Source organism: Zootoca vivipara, chromosome 13 (genome assembly GCF_963506605.1).
Source record: "Zootoca vivipara chromosome 13, rZooViv1.1, whole genome shotgun sequence".
Taxonomy (NCBI): Eukaryota; Metazoa; Chordata; class Lepidosauria; order Squamata; family Lacertidae; genus Zootoca; species Zootoca vivipara.
The window spans coordinates 11,173,268-11,191,241 of NC_083288.1; the positions used below are offsets into that span (position 1 = coordinate 11,173,268).

The 17,974-nt window shown below is 44.2% G+C and overlaps 1 protein-coding gene across 1 annotated transcript in view; it reads left to right on the plus strand.

Annotated features, from left to right (window-relative positions):
* Positions 1 to 16,028, plus strand: part of KCNH6 (potassium voltage-gated channel subfamily H member 6) — a 111,319-nt gene extending 95,291 nt beyond the window's left edge. Inside the window, exons 9-16 of the mRNA XM_035135609.2 lie at positions 172 to 371; positions 5,592 to 5,844; positions 6,981 to 7,174; positions 8,712 to 8,811; positions 9,918 to 10,205; positions 12,992 to 13,172; positions 13,951 to 14,137; positions 15,744 to 16,028. Coding sequence (XP_034991500.2) covers positions 172 to 371; positions 5,592 to 5,844; positions 6,981 to 7,174; positions 8,712 to 8,811; positions 9,918 to 10,205; positions 12,992 to 13,172; positions 13,951 to 14,137; positions 15,744 to 16,028 — 1,688 coding nt within the window. The remainder of the gene's footprint in view (positions 1 to 171; positions 372 to 5,591; positions 5,845 to 6,980; positions 7,175 to 8,711; positions 8,812 to 9,917; positions 10,206 to 12,991; positions 13,173 to 13,950; positions 14,138 to 15,743) is intronic.
* Positions 16,029 to 17,974: the final 1,946 nt, after the last annotated feature.

The window sequence follows — 17,974 nt, forward strand, 5'->3', positions numbered from 1 at the left end:
TGATGAATCTGTGAGTGCTCAGGACAGTGTCATCAGTAAGATATTGTGTAGGCAATATCTGTGCCTACAATGCATGATGAGTTGGGGCTCAAACATTTCACATTCTGGTACCGCCATCCCAGACAATGGCCCCTTTGCCCCGTAATGCTTACCCATGTCCTCTCGTTTCAGCTCTAATGTATGCCAGCATTTTTGGCAATGTCTCTGCCATCATACAGCGCCTGTACTCGGGCACGGCTCGCTACCATACCCAGATGCTGAGGGTGAAGGAGTTCATCCGTTTCCACCAAATCCCAAACCCGCTGCGCCAGCGGCTTGAGGAGTATTTCCAGCATGCTTGGTCCTACACCAATGGAATCGACATGAATGCGGTGAGTCAGAGATGATGTAGGTTGTGTAGCAAAGACCTGACCTTGGAGATGAGAGATGGTTAGCTATGTAACTGGACAGCTCGATAGACAGCCTAAGACAGCTAGGTAGATAGGTTTCTGCAAATGCAGAATACACCTGGATTTTACCCAGGTTCCTCCCTTCACAAGATTGGCCAGAACTCCTTGGCTGTTCAATCTGCCTCCCAAAGATCTCATAAAGTATATCTCATTAAGTGTAATACTTGACAGCCAGGGCAGAAAATCCTCACTTGATTGACAGCAAAAAAAAAAAAAGCAATATTTATTCAACAGTCAAAAACAGAAGACTGTGTATGGTGGAGTGTCCTCTGTGGTTTGGTGTTGAGAAGAGGAATTTTTTACATTTCTACCCGGCTTTTTCACTTCAGAGGAAGCACCCCAAGGCAGTTAAGGGGCAAATGCTTGGTCTCAGAGATTGCCATTTGAAGGACTGTGTTGTAAATTGTACGTTTATGCACGCAAACCAGATACATTTGTTGACCCATGACAGATGACGAAGTCTGGCAGCAATATCCAAAGTACAATCCTACGTGTGTCTACTAAAAAGTAAGCCACGTTGTGTTTGCTTATTTGCTTAAAGCATTTTTTATGCTGCTCTTCAATCAAAAAAGACCCCCAGGGCAGCTTACAGACCAATGGACAAAAAAGAAGGGAAATGAAAGAAAGACAGTCCTTACTCTGAGGCCTACAATAAAAAGGCATGGCACAAAATTTAAAAAGAGAGGAGGAAAGAAGAGGAAAAACGCAAACTCCAACACTAGTTTTTAAAGTTCCAAAGTTGTTACAATGGCCAGTTGGGATGAAAACTGATCCAATGGCCTACTCGATTAGAATTCTTTCCAGCTTTTGTAGGACTGGGCAGAAGATTTAAAATACTGTATATTATATATTATGGTGGGACGCGGGTGGCGCTGTGGGTTAAACCACAGAGCCTAGGGCTTGCCAGTCAGAAGCTCGGCGATTCGAATCCCTGCAACGGGGTGAGCTCCCGTTGCTCATTCCATGCTCCTGCCAACGTAGCAATTCGAAAGCATGTCAAAGTGCAAGTAGATAGGAAGGTAAATGGCGTTTCTGTGCACTGCTCTGGTTCGCCAGAAGCGACTTTGTCATGCTGGCAACATGACCTGGAAGTTGTACGCCGGCTCCCTCGGCCAATAACACGAGATGAGCGTTGCAACCCCAGAGTTGGTCACGACTGGACCTAATGGTCAGGGGTCCCTTTATCCTTTACCTATCATATATTATTTAATACAAAAGTTTATAAAAACAGCATACGGCAAGCACCACCTTAGAAAGTGTTCACCATTCCCTCCTGCAGGTATGCGTCTTACAACATAAATCTTGTATGCAAAATTGGCAGATCAGTTAATCACCCAAAACTCACATGCTGAATCCATTAAAAATCATTTCATCGAACTGCAACTCTCCCAATTTTTTTTAAAAAAATAAAAATTAAGTTAGAAAGGAAAGACTTATTAAACTGTTTCTCTATCATATGTAAATGGGAAGTTCGGAAACAATGGAATTTGCATGTGTCCTAAAAGCTTTAAAAGGTTCTATTTGTACTCATTGTAGGGACAAGCCTATGATGTAGTTTGCATGTGTTTTGTATGGATCGAGGCTGAATTCGGAGGCCGTTTGCCTACAAAACTGCCTTGGTACCTGGTCAGCCTTTATTGTGCAAGCATCATGTTTGGCAGCAGCATAGTAGTAATGTCTGAAATGGTCTGTGAAGTAAGATGCAAGATAGTTTCAGTATGTGTGGAACTCAGCCCAGATCTATTCAGTCTATATGCTAACTACGTACACATTGATTGTGTGAATTGGCTTGAAACGTAACAAGATGGATATTGGCAACAAACAAACAAAATAGTGCTGGAAGCAAACCGGAGCTGAGGACTAAGTGGGCATCTTCATCCTCCCATTGTGGCTGCAAATCCTAGCCAGAGAAACATAATTTGAGGGGACCTTAAAGTGATGTTAAGAGTCTCCAGTTCAAGCAGACATGCCTTGTTGAGCCAGTTCGCAAGGAATGACATTGAGGTGGAAACCTAAAGGCTATAATTCTAAGCTGGGTCTGGTTTTTCCTGGGTGTGAGGAAGAGGCTCCAAAGCCATATTGATTCAGCGTTTCCTCCACATGGCTGGTTGCTAAGCAAAAACTGAATAGGATGGTGCCTAAATAAACTTCAATCCATTTTAATTAGTCTGTTGGGAAAGGGAGTGAAGGGGATCAATAGCGAAGCCCAAAGTAGCATTTGAAGAGGAAGGCCTCAGTAGACATCCCTTGAAGGAAGGCAGAGCAGTTCTCGCTTGACTTTCCACATTACAACCTAAAGCAGCTTCCCCCAACTTGGTGCCCCCTCTTCAAATGTTTAGGGCTACAAATCCCAGCAGCTCCAGATACCACGATCATGCTAGTTGGGGTGGCTGTCTAGAATTGTAGCCCAAGACATCTGGAGAGGAAACAAGGAGTGCATTCATCACCAATATGGAGCAAAGGAGACCCCCTGTAATAATGCCAACTGCATTTTTAAAGCTGTGGGATAAACCTTGAGGTATGACTTCCGAATGTATGTATGATTTAAGTGGGGGAAAGCAGCGATGTTTAAATTTGCCAGAATAACTCTGCAGCACTTTATTTTGCAGCATTTTTTTTGAATGAACTAATCTAGATTGTTTTGTGTGTGTTTGTTGCAGTTGTTTTCAGGTGTGTGTGTGTGTGTGTGTACACATACCTAGAAGGCACCAGGTTGGGGAGGACTGCTTTAAAGCAAACTCTTGGAAAACTGGCTAAACCAAAAACCTTAATTCCAGTTTGCCACTCTTTTATGCCCCTACCCCTGCAATCCACAGATTGTCAAGATGAATCATATGCATCCATCATTGTCAATATTGCTCGGAGATCTCTATCAGAATTAAATAAGCTGGTAAACTGTAGCTGCCAGGCCCTTTCCATACACTGCAGAAACTTGTTTGCTGAAATAGCGATTTGGAAGGTGCATGAAATTTGTTTGCAACAATTAAAATTGAAACCACAAAAAAGAATTTCATGCAGTACATTCTTGGTCTGAGGGAACTCATTGCAACAAGACATAGCAATGAGCAAGAAATATAAATTGGCTCAGAAGAGGACAAGACAAAAGTAATTATTAACAAAAAAAACCTAGGCAGTGAGCCCTTTCTCCTTTCTTTGTGTGATAAGGCTTTTCCTTATCATATTGGATCTACCTTAATAATAATAATAAAACACTCTGGAATGGCTACCCATTGATATAGACTCCTTTCCTCAATTATATGTTCCTGCCCTCAGGTTTTTATACCGTATTCTGCTGGAAGCCGCCCAGAGTGTCTGGGGAAACCCAGCCAGGTTTGGGGAATAAATATTATTATTATCATTATCATTATTACCACCATATTTTTATTACATCATTATTATTATTATTATTATTATTATTATTATTATTATTATTATTATTATTAGTTTTCCAGCCCTTAGGCAAGACATGTGCCATTTCTAACATCCACAATGCATATTTGAGCCTTGGCAGTCAGTGCTAGTTAGAAACATACATCTGTAGAGTTGGAAAAGACCATGCAATGCAGGAATCCTTTGCCCAATGTAGGGCTCGAACCGACAACCCTAATATTAATAGTCAAAGCAGCTGTTTTATTACAGAGAAATTTCAGGAACAGACTGGAAAGGGAAGTTGCTGAATTGGAAATCATTACCAAGCTTAAAACCATGGAAGCACCTGGGATGAATAGAGATATCGGATTCTTATCTCATTATGCATGATCAAGCTTTCTTTAGCACCTCAGCCCAGGACTAATTGCAGCCATCAGCAGCCATTAACACCCATCTACAGGTTTACCACTCCCATCAGCCCATCACCCATTCCCACCCACCCCCACCACCCTCTGTATATATATAGGGTCTGACACTTCTGTTTCTAGTGTATCTGAAGAAGTGTGCATGCACACGAAAGCTCATACCAAAATATAAACTTAGTTGGTCTTTAAGGTGCTACTGAAGGAATTTTCTTATTTTGCTTCGACTCAGACCAACACGGCTACCTACCTATTAATAGTCCAATGCTCTACCTGCTGAACTAATCCTATAACCCCCCCATTGGACAAGCCAGAAAGATATGCAACAGACAAGGGAAATATGTGTGCCCATATATAATAACCAATAAAAAAACAGCCCATAAAAATTGGTGTTCCCATATAATATGCATCTATCCGTGCAAGCAAGATCCGTACAAATACTCCAGGGCAGCTGTTATGAGAATTATAAGGTCTAAGATATAAAATAAATGTTCATAAATGTACCAGGCAAACACATACACAAATATATAAACCACATGTCTGAAACAGTACAGGAAAACAGTCCTAAAGCCATTTTGACTCTTTCAGTTTGGATGGAACTCTTTCCTCTGCAGTTTGGTGGAAATGGGAAAAGCCTCTCCATTGTGCTCACAAATCCTGCCTTAAGGGCACATTTGGGTATGAATAGAGTGAGCGTGTGACCTGGACTCAGGAATTAAGTATTTATCATCACAAAAGAATGGCCAGGCTGTCCAGGTAAACCCATTAACAGGGCTTGTGCACCATTGTTCTGGGTTCCTCCTCCCTCCTGCGTGTGAGCACCCTGTTGCATAAATATCATGTTTAATAGCTGTTTTGCTCCTCTGGTTGGCCCCTGTTATTTTCTCCTACCGATAATCTGCATAAGGACTCTCTATGGGCTCTTGGGTACCCCATAAGAGAAAAGGAGCAGTTTTTTCTTATAACAGCAGCAAAGTCAAATTCCTTCATAATTGCTATCAAGTAACCACCCTTGCTTCATTTATTTATTCTCTGAAGAAACATTTTGATCAAAAGCTGGAAATCTAGGGGTGTAGGAAGAGAATATAAAAAGACAGATATTGCCAAGCAAAGAACATTTGGCCTGCGCCTCAGCAGAACAGTTTGGGAACGTCTCCGTGAGCTCATGAAAAGCCTCTGCCTTAGTTCATTACAGATCAGCATGTCAGAAACTGGCTTCCACCTTAATTTTATCCGTCTATATACTGCAAGTTGAATCAATTCCTGCACAGGGCATGGTTGTGGGATAAGATAGAGCAGTGAGAAAAGAGAGCCTACCCACTCACATAGGCCTGCTTTCATTCCCACTCAGGTGCTGAAAGGCTTCCCCGACTGCCTGCAAGCTGATATCTGCCTCCACCTCAACCGCACCCTGCTCCAAAACTGCAAGGCCTTCCGAGGAGCTAGCAAAGGCTGCCTGCGGGCCCTGGCCATGAAGTTCAAGACAACCCATGCGCCACCCGGGGATACACTGGTACATTACGGAGATGTCCTCACCACTCTCTATTTCATCTCGCGCGGCTCCATTGAGATCCTCAAGGAGGACATTGTGGTGGCCATCCTAGGTAAAAGAATTCTCTCTGGGAATGGTGGGCTGGAAGGCCTGTTCATTTGTAGGCTGCCCTCAGGGAGCCGTGGCAAATTGCGTAGAATCATAGAACCGTAGAATTGTTTTGTAAATAGTCTTTATTATACATCAATTTACATAAAACTTTAACAATACACTTCAATATACCATACGTACAATACATACACTACCGTACCTACATACATACATACCCAACATAAGGTAAAGGTAAAGGGAGCCCAGACCATTAGGTCCAGTCGTGACAGACTCTGGGGTTGCAGCGCTCATCTCGCTTTACTGGCCAAGGAAGCCGGCGTACAGCTTCCAGGTGATGTAGCCAGCATAACAAAGCCGCTTCTGGCGAACCAGAGCAGCACACAGAAACGCCGTTTACCTTCCTGCCAGAGCGGTACCTATTTATCTACTTGCACTTTGACGTGCTTTCAAACTGCTAGGTGGGCAGGAGCTGGGACCGAGCAACAGGAGCTCACCCCGTCACGGGGATTTGAACCGCCGACCTTCTGATCGGCATGCCCTAGGCTCTGTGGTTTAACCCACAGCGCCACCTGCGTCCCCATACCCAATATAAACACACCATAAATATTTGACTTCCAACTCTTCCCATTGTGCTGTATTACAGTTTGTTAATCTGTACACATTTCATTTTTGTTATTCTACTTTTCCTTTTTTTTATAAACAAATTTTGCTATACATTTTCTCTATTTTCAAGGTTCATTCTATATCTGTCAGGAGATTTACATTGTCCGTGTAATTTTTAAGGTATTCTTAAGAAAAAATTACGTTAAAAACTCAGAACTGTAGAATTGGAAGGGATCAATGCAATGCAGGACCTCTGAGTATTTCCTGGCAGGGCTTGAAAACCAGAAGAGGCAGCTGGTATATCCCCATTTCCACCCAGAGGAAAGAACAGCTCTGCTGTGGGGGGGTCTCCTCCCCCTGCAAAATCCAGAGGTGCAGCTAGGGCTGGACCTCAAAGCCAAAATCTATGAGCCCCACAGCCCATTTTTGTAACACTTCCAGCATTGCTCACAGCAAGTTGAGTGGACCGTTGGTCTCTCTCCCAGAACAGCAGGAAAGTTGTTGCATTCTAACAGGATTTCTTACGTTGTGCAGGGAAGAACGACATATTTGGGGAACCTATCAGCCTCTACGCCAGGCCTGGGAAATCCAATGCAGATGTCCGAGCCCTCACCTACTGTGACTTGCATAAAATCCAGCGTGAGGACCTCCTGGAAGTCTTGGATATGTATCCAGCCTTCTCAGATAATTTCTGGAGCAATCTGGAGATAACTTTCAACCTGAGAGATGTGAGTATCTGGTGGGGTTGGGGGTGGTAGAAGATGGGGGGTTGGCCAGGAAGAGAGGGAGGAAGGTCTGGAGAAGGCAGAAGGGAAAGAAGAGCTAACTGAGGCCAGGACACAGCTAAAAGTCTCTGCACCTCAAATTGCTTAGAAGAAGCAGAATATTTAGGCAGGAAGAATGAAGTGAGTGGTATGAAGCAAGGTGTAGGGAAACCATGACCCTCCAAGTGTCCCTATTTTCCAGGGACAGTCCTGGATTTACAGAAGCCGTCCCCGTTTCTGATTGATCCCTGCATGTCCCACTTTTCCTTAGGATGTCCCTACAGTGGTACTTCTACTTACGAATTTAATGCATTCTGAACGCACATTCGTAAGTCGAAAAAAATTGTAAGTCAAATCCCATAGGAATGCATTGGGAGAAAAAATTCGTAAGTCGAAGCAACCCTATCTAAAAATTCGTAAGTAGAAAAAAATCCTATCTAAACCATGTCCAAGATGGCGGACGGAGCTCCGTTTGTAAGTAGAAACATTCGTAAGTAGAGTTATTCGTAAGTAGAGGTACCACTGTATTTTTATCTGAGAGATGCTGGAGGGTATGGAGTTATGTGACCCAAGGAGATAAGTAATTACGCAACCTTTAGAAGACATCTGGAGGCAGCCTTGTATAGTTTTACTATGGTTTATATATGTTGGAAGCCACCCAGAGTGGCTACGGCAACTCCGTCAGATAGGTGGGGTAAAATAATAATAATAATAATAATAATAATAATAATAATAATAATAATAATAATGGAATAAAGGTAAAAGGCCCCCAGATCATTAGGTCTAGTCACGAACGACTCTAGGGCTGCGGCACTCATCTCGCTAGCATGACTAAGCCGCTTGTGGCGAACCAGAGCAGCCCACGGAAACGCTGTTTACCTTCCCACCGGAGTGGTACCTATTTATTTACTTGCACTTTGACGTGCTTTCAAACTGCTAGGTTGGCAGGAGCTGGGACTGAGCAACGGGAGCTCACCCCGTCGCGGGGATTCGAATTGCTGACCTTCTGATCGGCAAGCCCTAGGTTCTGTGGTTTAGACCACAGCGCCACCTGTGTTCCTTAATATTGGAATAAAGGTAAAGGGACCCCTGATCATTAGGTCCAGTCGTGACCGACTCTGGGGTTGCGGCACTCATCTCACGTTATTAGCTGAGGGAGCCAGCGTACACCTTCCAGGTCATGTGGCCAGCATGACAAAGCCATTCTGGCGAACCAGAGCAGCGCATGGAAACACCGTTTACCTTCCCACTTGGAGCGGTACCTATTTATCTACTTGCACTTTGACGTGCTTTCAAACTGCTAGGTTGGCAGGAACTAGGACCGAGCAACGGGAGCTCACCCTGTCACGGGGATTCGAACCGCTGACATTCTGATCAGCAAGCCCTAGGCTCTGTGGTTTAACCCACAGCGCCACCCGCGTCCCTTAATAGTGGAATAGGACACCCCTATTTTTATTGGAGAAATGCTGGAGGGTATGTGACTGTTACTTTTCTCTCTCAGGCAGACAGTGTTCCTCGGTCCCCCCTCAGTGAGGAATATGCATGCAACTATCGTCGAGCCCGGCGCCGTAAGCATTCCCTCTGCAAAGCGAACAAAATAGGTGAGTCAGCCTCTCAGGAAACATTTCAGGATTGCTTCATTAAGAGTGGAGCAATGGAGTGAGGAAGATAGAAGGCCCATTGCTGCCACCTCTTGACCATTCCCATTACTAAAACTTAACAGATGTTGTCCTGAGCCAGTTCAAAGGTTTGACTAGTGCTGTCGCCTCTGATAGTGGCAGGACAGTTGCTCTGGGAAAGTTAACAGTGCAGGTCAAGATGGAATTGGGTTCTACCTCTGCTGTTCGTTCCTCTCTAGAGATGAAATGTATGGTGCCTCTTAACATGGACAGCCATGCAGCTTTCTTGGCTGATGATAAACCTATATAACCTTACCTAACTCTCTTTAAAGGTCTCTTATATCTGTGCCCATCACAGCAATTCTCTCCACAGGCCTTGTGAGGTTGATTTTTTTTTTTTTTGAAATGTGATGGTTAGAGGAGGAGGAGGAGAAAGTTGAGGAGGGGGAGAAATACACACCTTTAGGAGCCAGGCAAAAATGTTCCTTTTTAACCAGGCCTTTGGTTGATCTGATTGACATCCTATGCCCTTTTAAAATGTGGCTCTTTCTTGGAGGGGAGGGAATTATAATAATAATTATAATAATTCAGTTCAGCACACAGTTCAGCACACAGTTAAAGCCGAACCTATCAAATTCGCACCTGCTGAAGCAACGTGCAAAGAGAGACACAGCTACCTTTCAAAATTCATATTTACCCTTGTGACCCTGTTGTTCAACCAAACAATATTTACAAAAAATAAATAAATGCATACATTAGGTTGAAGTGTGCATGAAAATGAAGATACTGGTGAAAATAACATACACAGATGCTTTATATTAGAGGAAATCGCTTACAGAAATGTGCACTTTAGCCCAAGGTGTCCTGTTAGGAGAAATTAGCACTAAAGCGCTAATGGATTTTCATGAGGTGTTTTTCTTTTTCTTTCTTTTTTGCTGTAAAATGTGGAGAACTGTATTTAATACAGGGGAAATGAGGAAGTGGACTTGACATGAGCATTTTGTTGCTGTATAGATCCTGCAAGCAGCTAGGTCACAGCCACTGGCTCCCCATATTAACCTTACCCGCATTCTTTGCTGCTTCTGCAGACTCGGATAACTTGGATGCAGGCATCTCAGATCCTGAGCAGTACCACGCGTACTCGGAGCTCACACAATTGCAGCGTCCGCACAGCAAGGACCATTGGGATGATATGTGCAGCACTACGACACCCTGCTCCCAGACCAGTGAAGAGGAGGCCAAGATGCCTAGCCCCACGAAGAATGAACCTTTCACAAACGGTGAAAACGCCAGATACGGCCCAGCTGTGGTAAACCTGGTCCCAGATGCCATTGACGTTGACAAACTGGTGACTGATGACAGCCTGTCCTATGCAGGTATGGGTAACTGGGGGCTCCGGTTGGGTAAATTATAGTAAGATAATCCGCTTGGCCTGAATTACATGATTATCTGATACTCTGCCTCAAAAGTCCTGCCCTGCGGGGATGGATAGGGGATCGTGCCAGCAGGGCACGATGCCACAGAGGATTACCGTTGTCCCGCTGAGTGTTAATTAGACATTCCTGCTGCTTTCCATCTGTGAGAGGCTGATGAAATATAATTTTAGGCTCAAAAACATTAAGCTTAAGAGAAGGGTTAAGGAGCTTACTGATTCACTGATAGGCCAAAAATCCTGGAAATTGTCATTTAAGGTGCCCTCTGTTGATGCAGCTCGATTGCCCTACAGCAGTGGTTCTCAAAGGGTGTGGCAGGAGAGGGCAGCAATGCAGCAGGAAGATTCAAGGGCAATCAAAGAAACATTTAAACATTTCAGTGTAGTAAAGGCAAAGGACCCCTGGACAGTTAAGTCCAGTCAAAGGCGACTATGGGGTGCAGTGCTCATCTCACTTCAGCCGGTGTTTGTCCGCAGACAGCTTTCCGGCTCATGTGGCCAACATGACTAAACCGCTTCTGGCACAATGGGACACTGTGACGGAAACCAGAGCATACAGAAACGCCATTTACCTTCCCACTGCAGCGGTACCTATTTATCTACTCACACTGGTGTTTTTTTTGAACTGCTAGGTTGGCAGGAGATGGGGCAGAGTAACAGGAGCTCACCGTTCTGTGTGGATTCGAACCGCTGACCTTCTGATCAGCAAGCCCAAGAGGCTCAGAGGTTTAGACCACATCGCCACCCGCTCCCTAGTGTAGTTAGGATATACAACCATAAACAGTACACGTGGCTCTTTTCATTGGCTATTCTACAGTTCTCCACAGCATATTGTTGTGAACAGGGATTTTCAACTCATGACAAATACGAAAGATCAGAAAAGAGAAAGGCTTCTTTGAGATGATGAGGCGATGAGAGTTTGCTTGTTTCAAATTAGACCTAATATAAATGAGATTACCTAGCGAAAGCAAGCTCACACCTCTCATTGTACATATGAGGTACATATGTAAGAGGCTCGTTTATCATTATATTGTGGGAATGATTCATGTTCTTATGTAGCTGCCTTTGGATGTCCCATGGTTAAATTACAAAGTAGTTGTGTTCTGTGTTCTAAATCAGTGGTCCTCAACCCCCGGGCCACGGACCGGTACCGGTCCGTGGATCAATTGGTACCGGGCTGCCCAAGGAACATTTAAATTAAAATTATTAAATCAAAACACTCTAAATAAAATATAAACAATCAACGTCCCCCCTCAGCGGGCCACGGTAAAATGATCAAACGTTGACTGGTCCGCGGCGATAAAAAGGTTGGGGAGCACTGTTCTAAATCAAGCACTGCTAGGAGTTGCTCCAATTTTGTTTTCCGATATGTTTCTTATCAATTTTTTAAAAAAGTGGTGTGGTATGAGCAATTTTTTATTTTGGAAGCGTAGCCCAGAGAAGAAAGTTTGAGAAACGCTGCCCTACAAGGTCCTGTGTTTCAATATTCCTCCAACCTGCAAAGGAAGAGTTTCGGAGCTCAACCACCAATGGAAAGTGTGGACATGTGGAGGCTGAGTTCTTGATGAGCACAGTAGGAGAGACAGCCTTGTGTGGCTGATGTAATCTGAGCCTATGCATGTGGACTTCTCATTTAAGTCCCTCTGAGTTTAATGAGATTTATGACCAAGTAAATACACATAGGTCTTAAACTACTCTCTGAAAAGGAAATTAATTCAATTACACGATTCTCTTTTGGAGGCAGTGGGGCAGCTAAGTAATTTTACACACTGGGCTTAATGGTCTCAGGCAGGAGTCAGCAAATTTTTTCAGCAGGGGGCCGGTCCACTGTCCCTCAGACCTTGTGTGGGACCGGACTGTATTTTGAGGGGGGGGGGATGAATGAATTCCTATGCCCCACAAATAACCCAAAGATGCATTTTTAATAAAAGAACACATTCTACTCATGTAAAAACACGCTGATTCCCGGACCGTCTGCAGGCCGGATTTAGAAGGCGATTGGGCCAGATCCGGCCACTGGGCCTTAGTTTGCCTACCCATGATTCACCCCTTTTAGATGGCCATGTATATTGCTTCAGCTGGAAAGCGCACGATTCACATTTTTCTTCTTCCTCACTCACTGCTCTTTCATGCTTTCCAACTGTTTCTATTGCTTCCTCAAATCTGATATATGTGTATGTGTGTGCGCGCGTGTGTGCAATTCTGCATTTTACTTGCTTCAATCATAACACCGTTGTGACTGCAGGAATGAAATGACATTTGCTTCTGAGGCCAAGCACATTAATTTGGGAATAAGTTCCACTGGTCTATTTTTAAAGAAAAATATTTGTTTAGTGTGATTGTGCCACCTCAGATGCTGGTGTGAGGCCTGCTTACCACTGTTTCCATCATCAGCTGTTGTCTGGGCAGTCATTCCCACTTTGACCCCAACTGTTGCCTTCACTATATAAATTCTCTTTGCCAGGTTCATACCAATAGGACACTGTCTTGATTTTACAATAATGTGTAATGTTTTATAATGTGCAATGCATGGTCTTATTGCTTCTGTCTGTTTTACAGTATCTTTGTATTTTAACTTGTAAGTTGCTTAAATTTTTTTAAAAAACAAAACAAAACAATTTAATAAACAGTAAGAATAATTTTTATCAGGTGTTCTAATGGTAGATGGCTGAAAACCCAGCTGTCTAAGACAGGGGTCTTATTTCATCTGTCTCCTTTTCTGTCCCTCAGCAACGCCATTGGATGTTTCCAACCTGTTCACATTCTGGGAAGACAAGAGGCCTAATTCCCTTACAGAGCCTCTCCAGCACATGTCCTTGGTTCACAGCCCTTTGGACATGCCTCCCAACTCTGATGACAGACCGCGACAGATTGAATCCAAGCTGGAGTGCCTGCAGGCCCAGCTCAGCAGGTAAACTCCATTGCTTGGAGGTTCCAATAGGGCATGAATTCTATGAAGAACCCCAAGTTGCAGGAACTTAAATAAAACTGCAAGGTAGATGGTGTGTTCCAACCTCCTATATAAAACCAGTTACCTGTTCCTAAAGCATCCATGATATAGTCACCTGTGCTCAGAGATCTACACTGGTTGCTGAATTGCTACTAGGCCACGTTCAGAGTGTTTATACATAAAGCCCTTAACAGCTTGGGTCCAGGTGCAACAGAATACTCATTCTACATTTTTAAGAACTTGATCATTTAGTGTGGCAGCGCCTCCTACACTTTGGAACTCCCTGCCTATTGAGATCAAGCAGGCACTTGCATGGCACTCTGTTCAGCGCCTGATAAAAACCTTAATCTCTTAGTCTTTTAACTTTTGTATGTTTTAAAGTAGGGTTGTGAATTTTTCTAGATTTTACCGTTTTATCTTTTGCAGACTGCTTTGAGTTTTATTTTTATTATATGCTACAAGTTTCTGGCACCTGTGTTATATGCTACTCACCCAAGATGACTATACTTATATGAACAGTATGTGGCCCAAGTTACTGGAGGAACCAGATTCTGGAAATATGAAATACCCCCCCTTTTTTTTAAGAGCGCTTGGTGTCGCACAAATTCACCCAGCTGGTTATGTCAGGGACTAACATTTTGTTCAAACTAGACTTAGGCAGTCTTTGGGCTAGTCTTGCACACACCTTCCTTACTCACTCAGTGTGCTTCAGGCTAAAATGTCATGATCTCTCTTGTAGGCTGGAGTCCAGGATGTCTTCTGACCTGAACCTCATCCTGCAGCTGCTGCAGCGACAGCTGTCTCAAGTGCCGCCTGCGTATAGCACTATCTCGCCATCCTCCCACAACCTGGCTTTGTATAGCATGAGCCTGCGGAGCACAGAACCTGAAACTCCACTAGGGGAAGAGGAACTGACTCCCACAAAGGTGAGTTGCAGGCACTAGGAATCAAAGTCCTTCATTTGCAGTGAGGCTGGTGAGAGAAAGCGCCTGGCTTCAAAGCCAGGCCAGAAAAGTATTTGGGGGTATGTACATAACGGGGGACCCAGGTGGCGCTGTGGTTAAACCACAGAGCCTAGGGCTTGCTGATCAGAAGGTTGGCGGTTCGAATCCCTGTGACGGGGTGAGCTCCCGTTGCTTGGTCCCAGCTCCTGCCAACCTAGCAGTTCGAAAGCACGTCAGAGTGCAAGTAGATAAATAGGAACCGCTACAGCGGGAAGGTAAACGGCGTTTCTGTGCGCTGCTCTGGTTTGCCAGAAGCGGCTTTGTCATGCTGGCCACATGACCTGGAAGCTATACGCCGGCTCCCTCGGCCAATAATGCGAGATGAGCGTGCAACCCCAGAGTCGGTCACGACTGGACCTAATGGTCAGGGGTCCCTTTACCTTTAGCTTTACCTAACGGGGGATGGAAGGACCAAGCTAGTACAGCAGTGTGCATGAAACTAAGGGACTACATCAGGGGTTGGCAAACTATGGCCCGGGGGCCGGATGCGGCCCACCAGGCTCATAAATCCGGCCCACGGACCCTGCCACCCGGTCAGTCCCTGCGCTAAACCAGCGTAGCGCGGAGGCCTTGGCGTGTGGGGACTGACTTCCGTGATGCTGGCACGGCTTCGGATTGGCTGCAGGAAGCCACAAGGTCTGAAGGACAGTGGACCAGCTCCCTCCTGAAAATGTTTGCTGACCCCTGGACTACATATACTGCAGCAAAGAACTTTAAATTCTGTAGGGGGGTGGGACTTATGGAAAAGTACTGTAAGTATGCATGTGTGTTCAGTTATCTACAGAAAATAGGGACAAATGTGCTCTTCAAAATATACACCTTGCTGTGTAAACAAGGAGATCTGATAGAATAGTGAAAGCTTTGTATTGAACTTGCCTCCTTGTTACTAAGCAGTTGGTGTTTCTTGTGTATTGTGCTTCTATGCATATTTCTGCAGTCAAGAGTAGGGGTAGAAAGATCTGTCAGTTTCAGTTCTCACAGTTTCTCATTTTTCCAATCTTAAATTCAGATTCCCACATTTCTGCAGCAATTTGCGAATCCCCCCCCCAAAGATAATAATTTTCATGGGAATTCTTAAGCATTTCAGTGCAAACGTCTCTCATTTTTGTATGCAATTTTTTAACTAATGTACACATTTTGCAAGCAGTATCTCCTAATACATTTTGTACATAATTCTCACAAATATATGCATTTTAAGGCACATTTTCCTCTAATATATGAATTTTTGTTGAAACCAGGTGGGAAAACTGCATTGGAATAAGTTGGATGAGTGTGAATTTTTAAGGGTGGCTGTGTTTTGGTTCCCATATAGTTTTGGAAAGTCAGTGTTTGACAAATTTGTATCTAAATGTGAACTGAATCCACTTTCTCCCCCCTTCCCAAGTCACTCATGAGGGATGTAAACCCCACCCCCTTTTTCCAACTGCAACTTGAAATTCTCAGATTCCTACAGGGGGACTTTGAGCCAACCTAAACACATGCCACATGAAGGAGTTTTAACTTTGTTCCCTTTCCCCTCCCTCACCAGACTCCGAGTGACTTGGAAATCGAGAAGCTGCAGCTGAAATCCAGGGACTCGTTGTCAAGTGGTGTACACCTGACTGTGGCTTCTGATGAGACCATGACAATCAGCTCTGAGCAAGAACATTGCTCACAGACCCTGCCAAACCTGGAGCCTCACCGGAGGGCACCGGGCAACCAGGGACTTTTCCAAGGATCCCGTTTCCCTTCCCTTCCTGAGCACCTTGAGGCACATTCGGAGCACTTGGACATTCAGAGACACCTCTCTGACCCTTTGCTTCCTGGGAGTTAGGAATCCAGTTGAGCCCAAAGCCAAGTCAAGAGGAGCCTGAACTGAGAAGTTGCTTTAGCTGTTTTTAATTGTTGCACTTGGAGGACAATACTCATGGCTTAAGGTGATGATACTTGTTGCCATTTCCTGTCCTCTCTGAAACAAGGGCAGTTTAATAGTGGGTTGGCTTCCAAGATGGTTGATTTCAGAAATGGTACTCCATAGAGTAGACTTCGGGTGCATATTTCTCCCACCCCACCCGACTCCAAGAAGAATGGCTGGTTGACTTTTTCCTCCACATCCCCAGTCTTGCATCTGTTAAATGTTGGGGTCTGCCTCTGTCAGTGTTTGAATGGTAACTAGTATGGCAGGACATTGGAGCACTTCCATAATGTAATAAAGTAATAATAGGAAATTTTGTCTGGAGGAAGACGAGGAGACTGCTAAGAACTTAACCTTTTCTTCGGTTGTAGGAGACCAAGAATGATTGTGTCTTTCTTTGATACTTACAACTCATGTCTGAAGATTCTAGTCATTGTGCAGGAGGACCCTGTGAAGTAAGGAGGGAAGAGTAAAATGATGCTACAACTTTGTACATGGGAATATAACGAACCATTTAATGATCTGCCCTAGTGAATATTGAGGGCAACTTCATATATTACATTTTTCTTGCATGGACATAAATCTCTGTTGAGAAAAAGAAAGTGTACACCTTGACAGATGAAGTGCAGGATAAAAGGGGGAAATGTGTAGCACAATTTCGTACGGGGCTACTAACGAGATTTTTGGCTTGCTGTTTGTACTCAGGCTCACTTCTGAAGGATGCAATCCCTGGCCTTCTGACAGCCCCTCTGAGCCCTGCCCCAAGTTCTACAGCCAACCCCAACAGATTAATATGTATGCTGTCTGTAGCTCTGATTGTATTTGTTTGCTCAGAGCTATGTTTTGCAGAGTCTGGTGGGGCTTACTCCCAGAAAAGCATGCATAAAACTGCATCTTCATTGTATGAAATGAGCTGGTAAAGTCAGGTCTAGAACCCCTAGCGCCACGCAACAAACACATTTGGGTCTGAGTTAATAGGGGGGGAATTGTCTCATGCATTGCCTGCTGAGTGACACTATTCTAACAAACTGGGGTGGAGGGAACCTGTTCTGAAAATACATTTCCCATACTTTTGCAACATTCCAGATTTATCTGGCTTTGGAAAATATTCCAGGAACAGCCAGTTTTGTGGTTGGCTCATCAACTTAGCGTAAAAGGTTATTCTGGACAATACCTTGCTGTTCTTTGCGCGAGCCACTATGCAAAATGGAGGTATGTGCAAGTGAGCTGTATTTATTTATTGTACAGATCTGCAAGGCTGGTTTAAGCACAATTTCAGAAAACCCTGGAAAGAAGAAAACAAACCAAACAGATCACTTTTTGTATGTGTGTATTCGCCTTTCCCAATTGAATCCCCATACTATAGCATTGCATAGAATCATTGTAACTGACTCCTCAAACCCACCCCATTTTCACCCCTCAGTTAGATGCTGCAATGGCCCTAGGCCACCTATCCAAAATAACATATTAATCTCCCAGTGAGAGTAGCAGGAAAAATAATAACTGTGAGCATTTTCTTTTTATTTCTCAGGAGTGTTAGTGTACACTTTGTTAATAAAGATTATTTTGACACCTACTCTGGCCTGATGGCTCCCTACATCTCGGCTCTGTGGGTGGGGGCAAACACTGAGAAGAATTGGTGTTTTTTCCTGCTGAAATCCTGTAGTTTTTCACACCACAAACGTCCCAGGGTGGTGGTTTTTGTCTCACTTTTGTTGTGCTCCAGTATAAATCCACCACTGATGCGCTGTTATTGCATCAGTGACATGCGGCAGAACACAACCATTAAAAACCCTAGTTAGTGGAGCATGATGCTTCTGCAAGTGTTTGGGTAGTGGGCTTTGGCTCAGACAATTTAAATACAG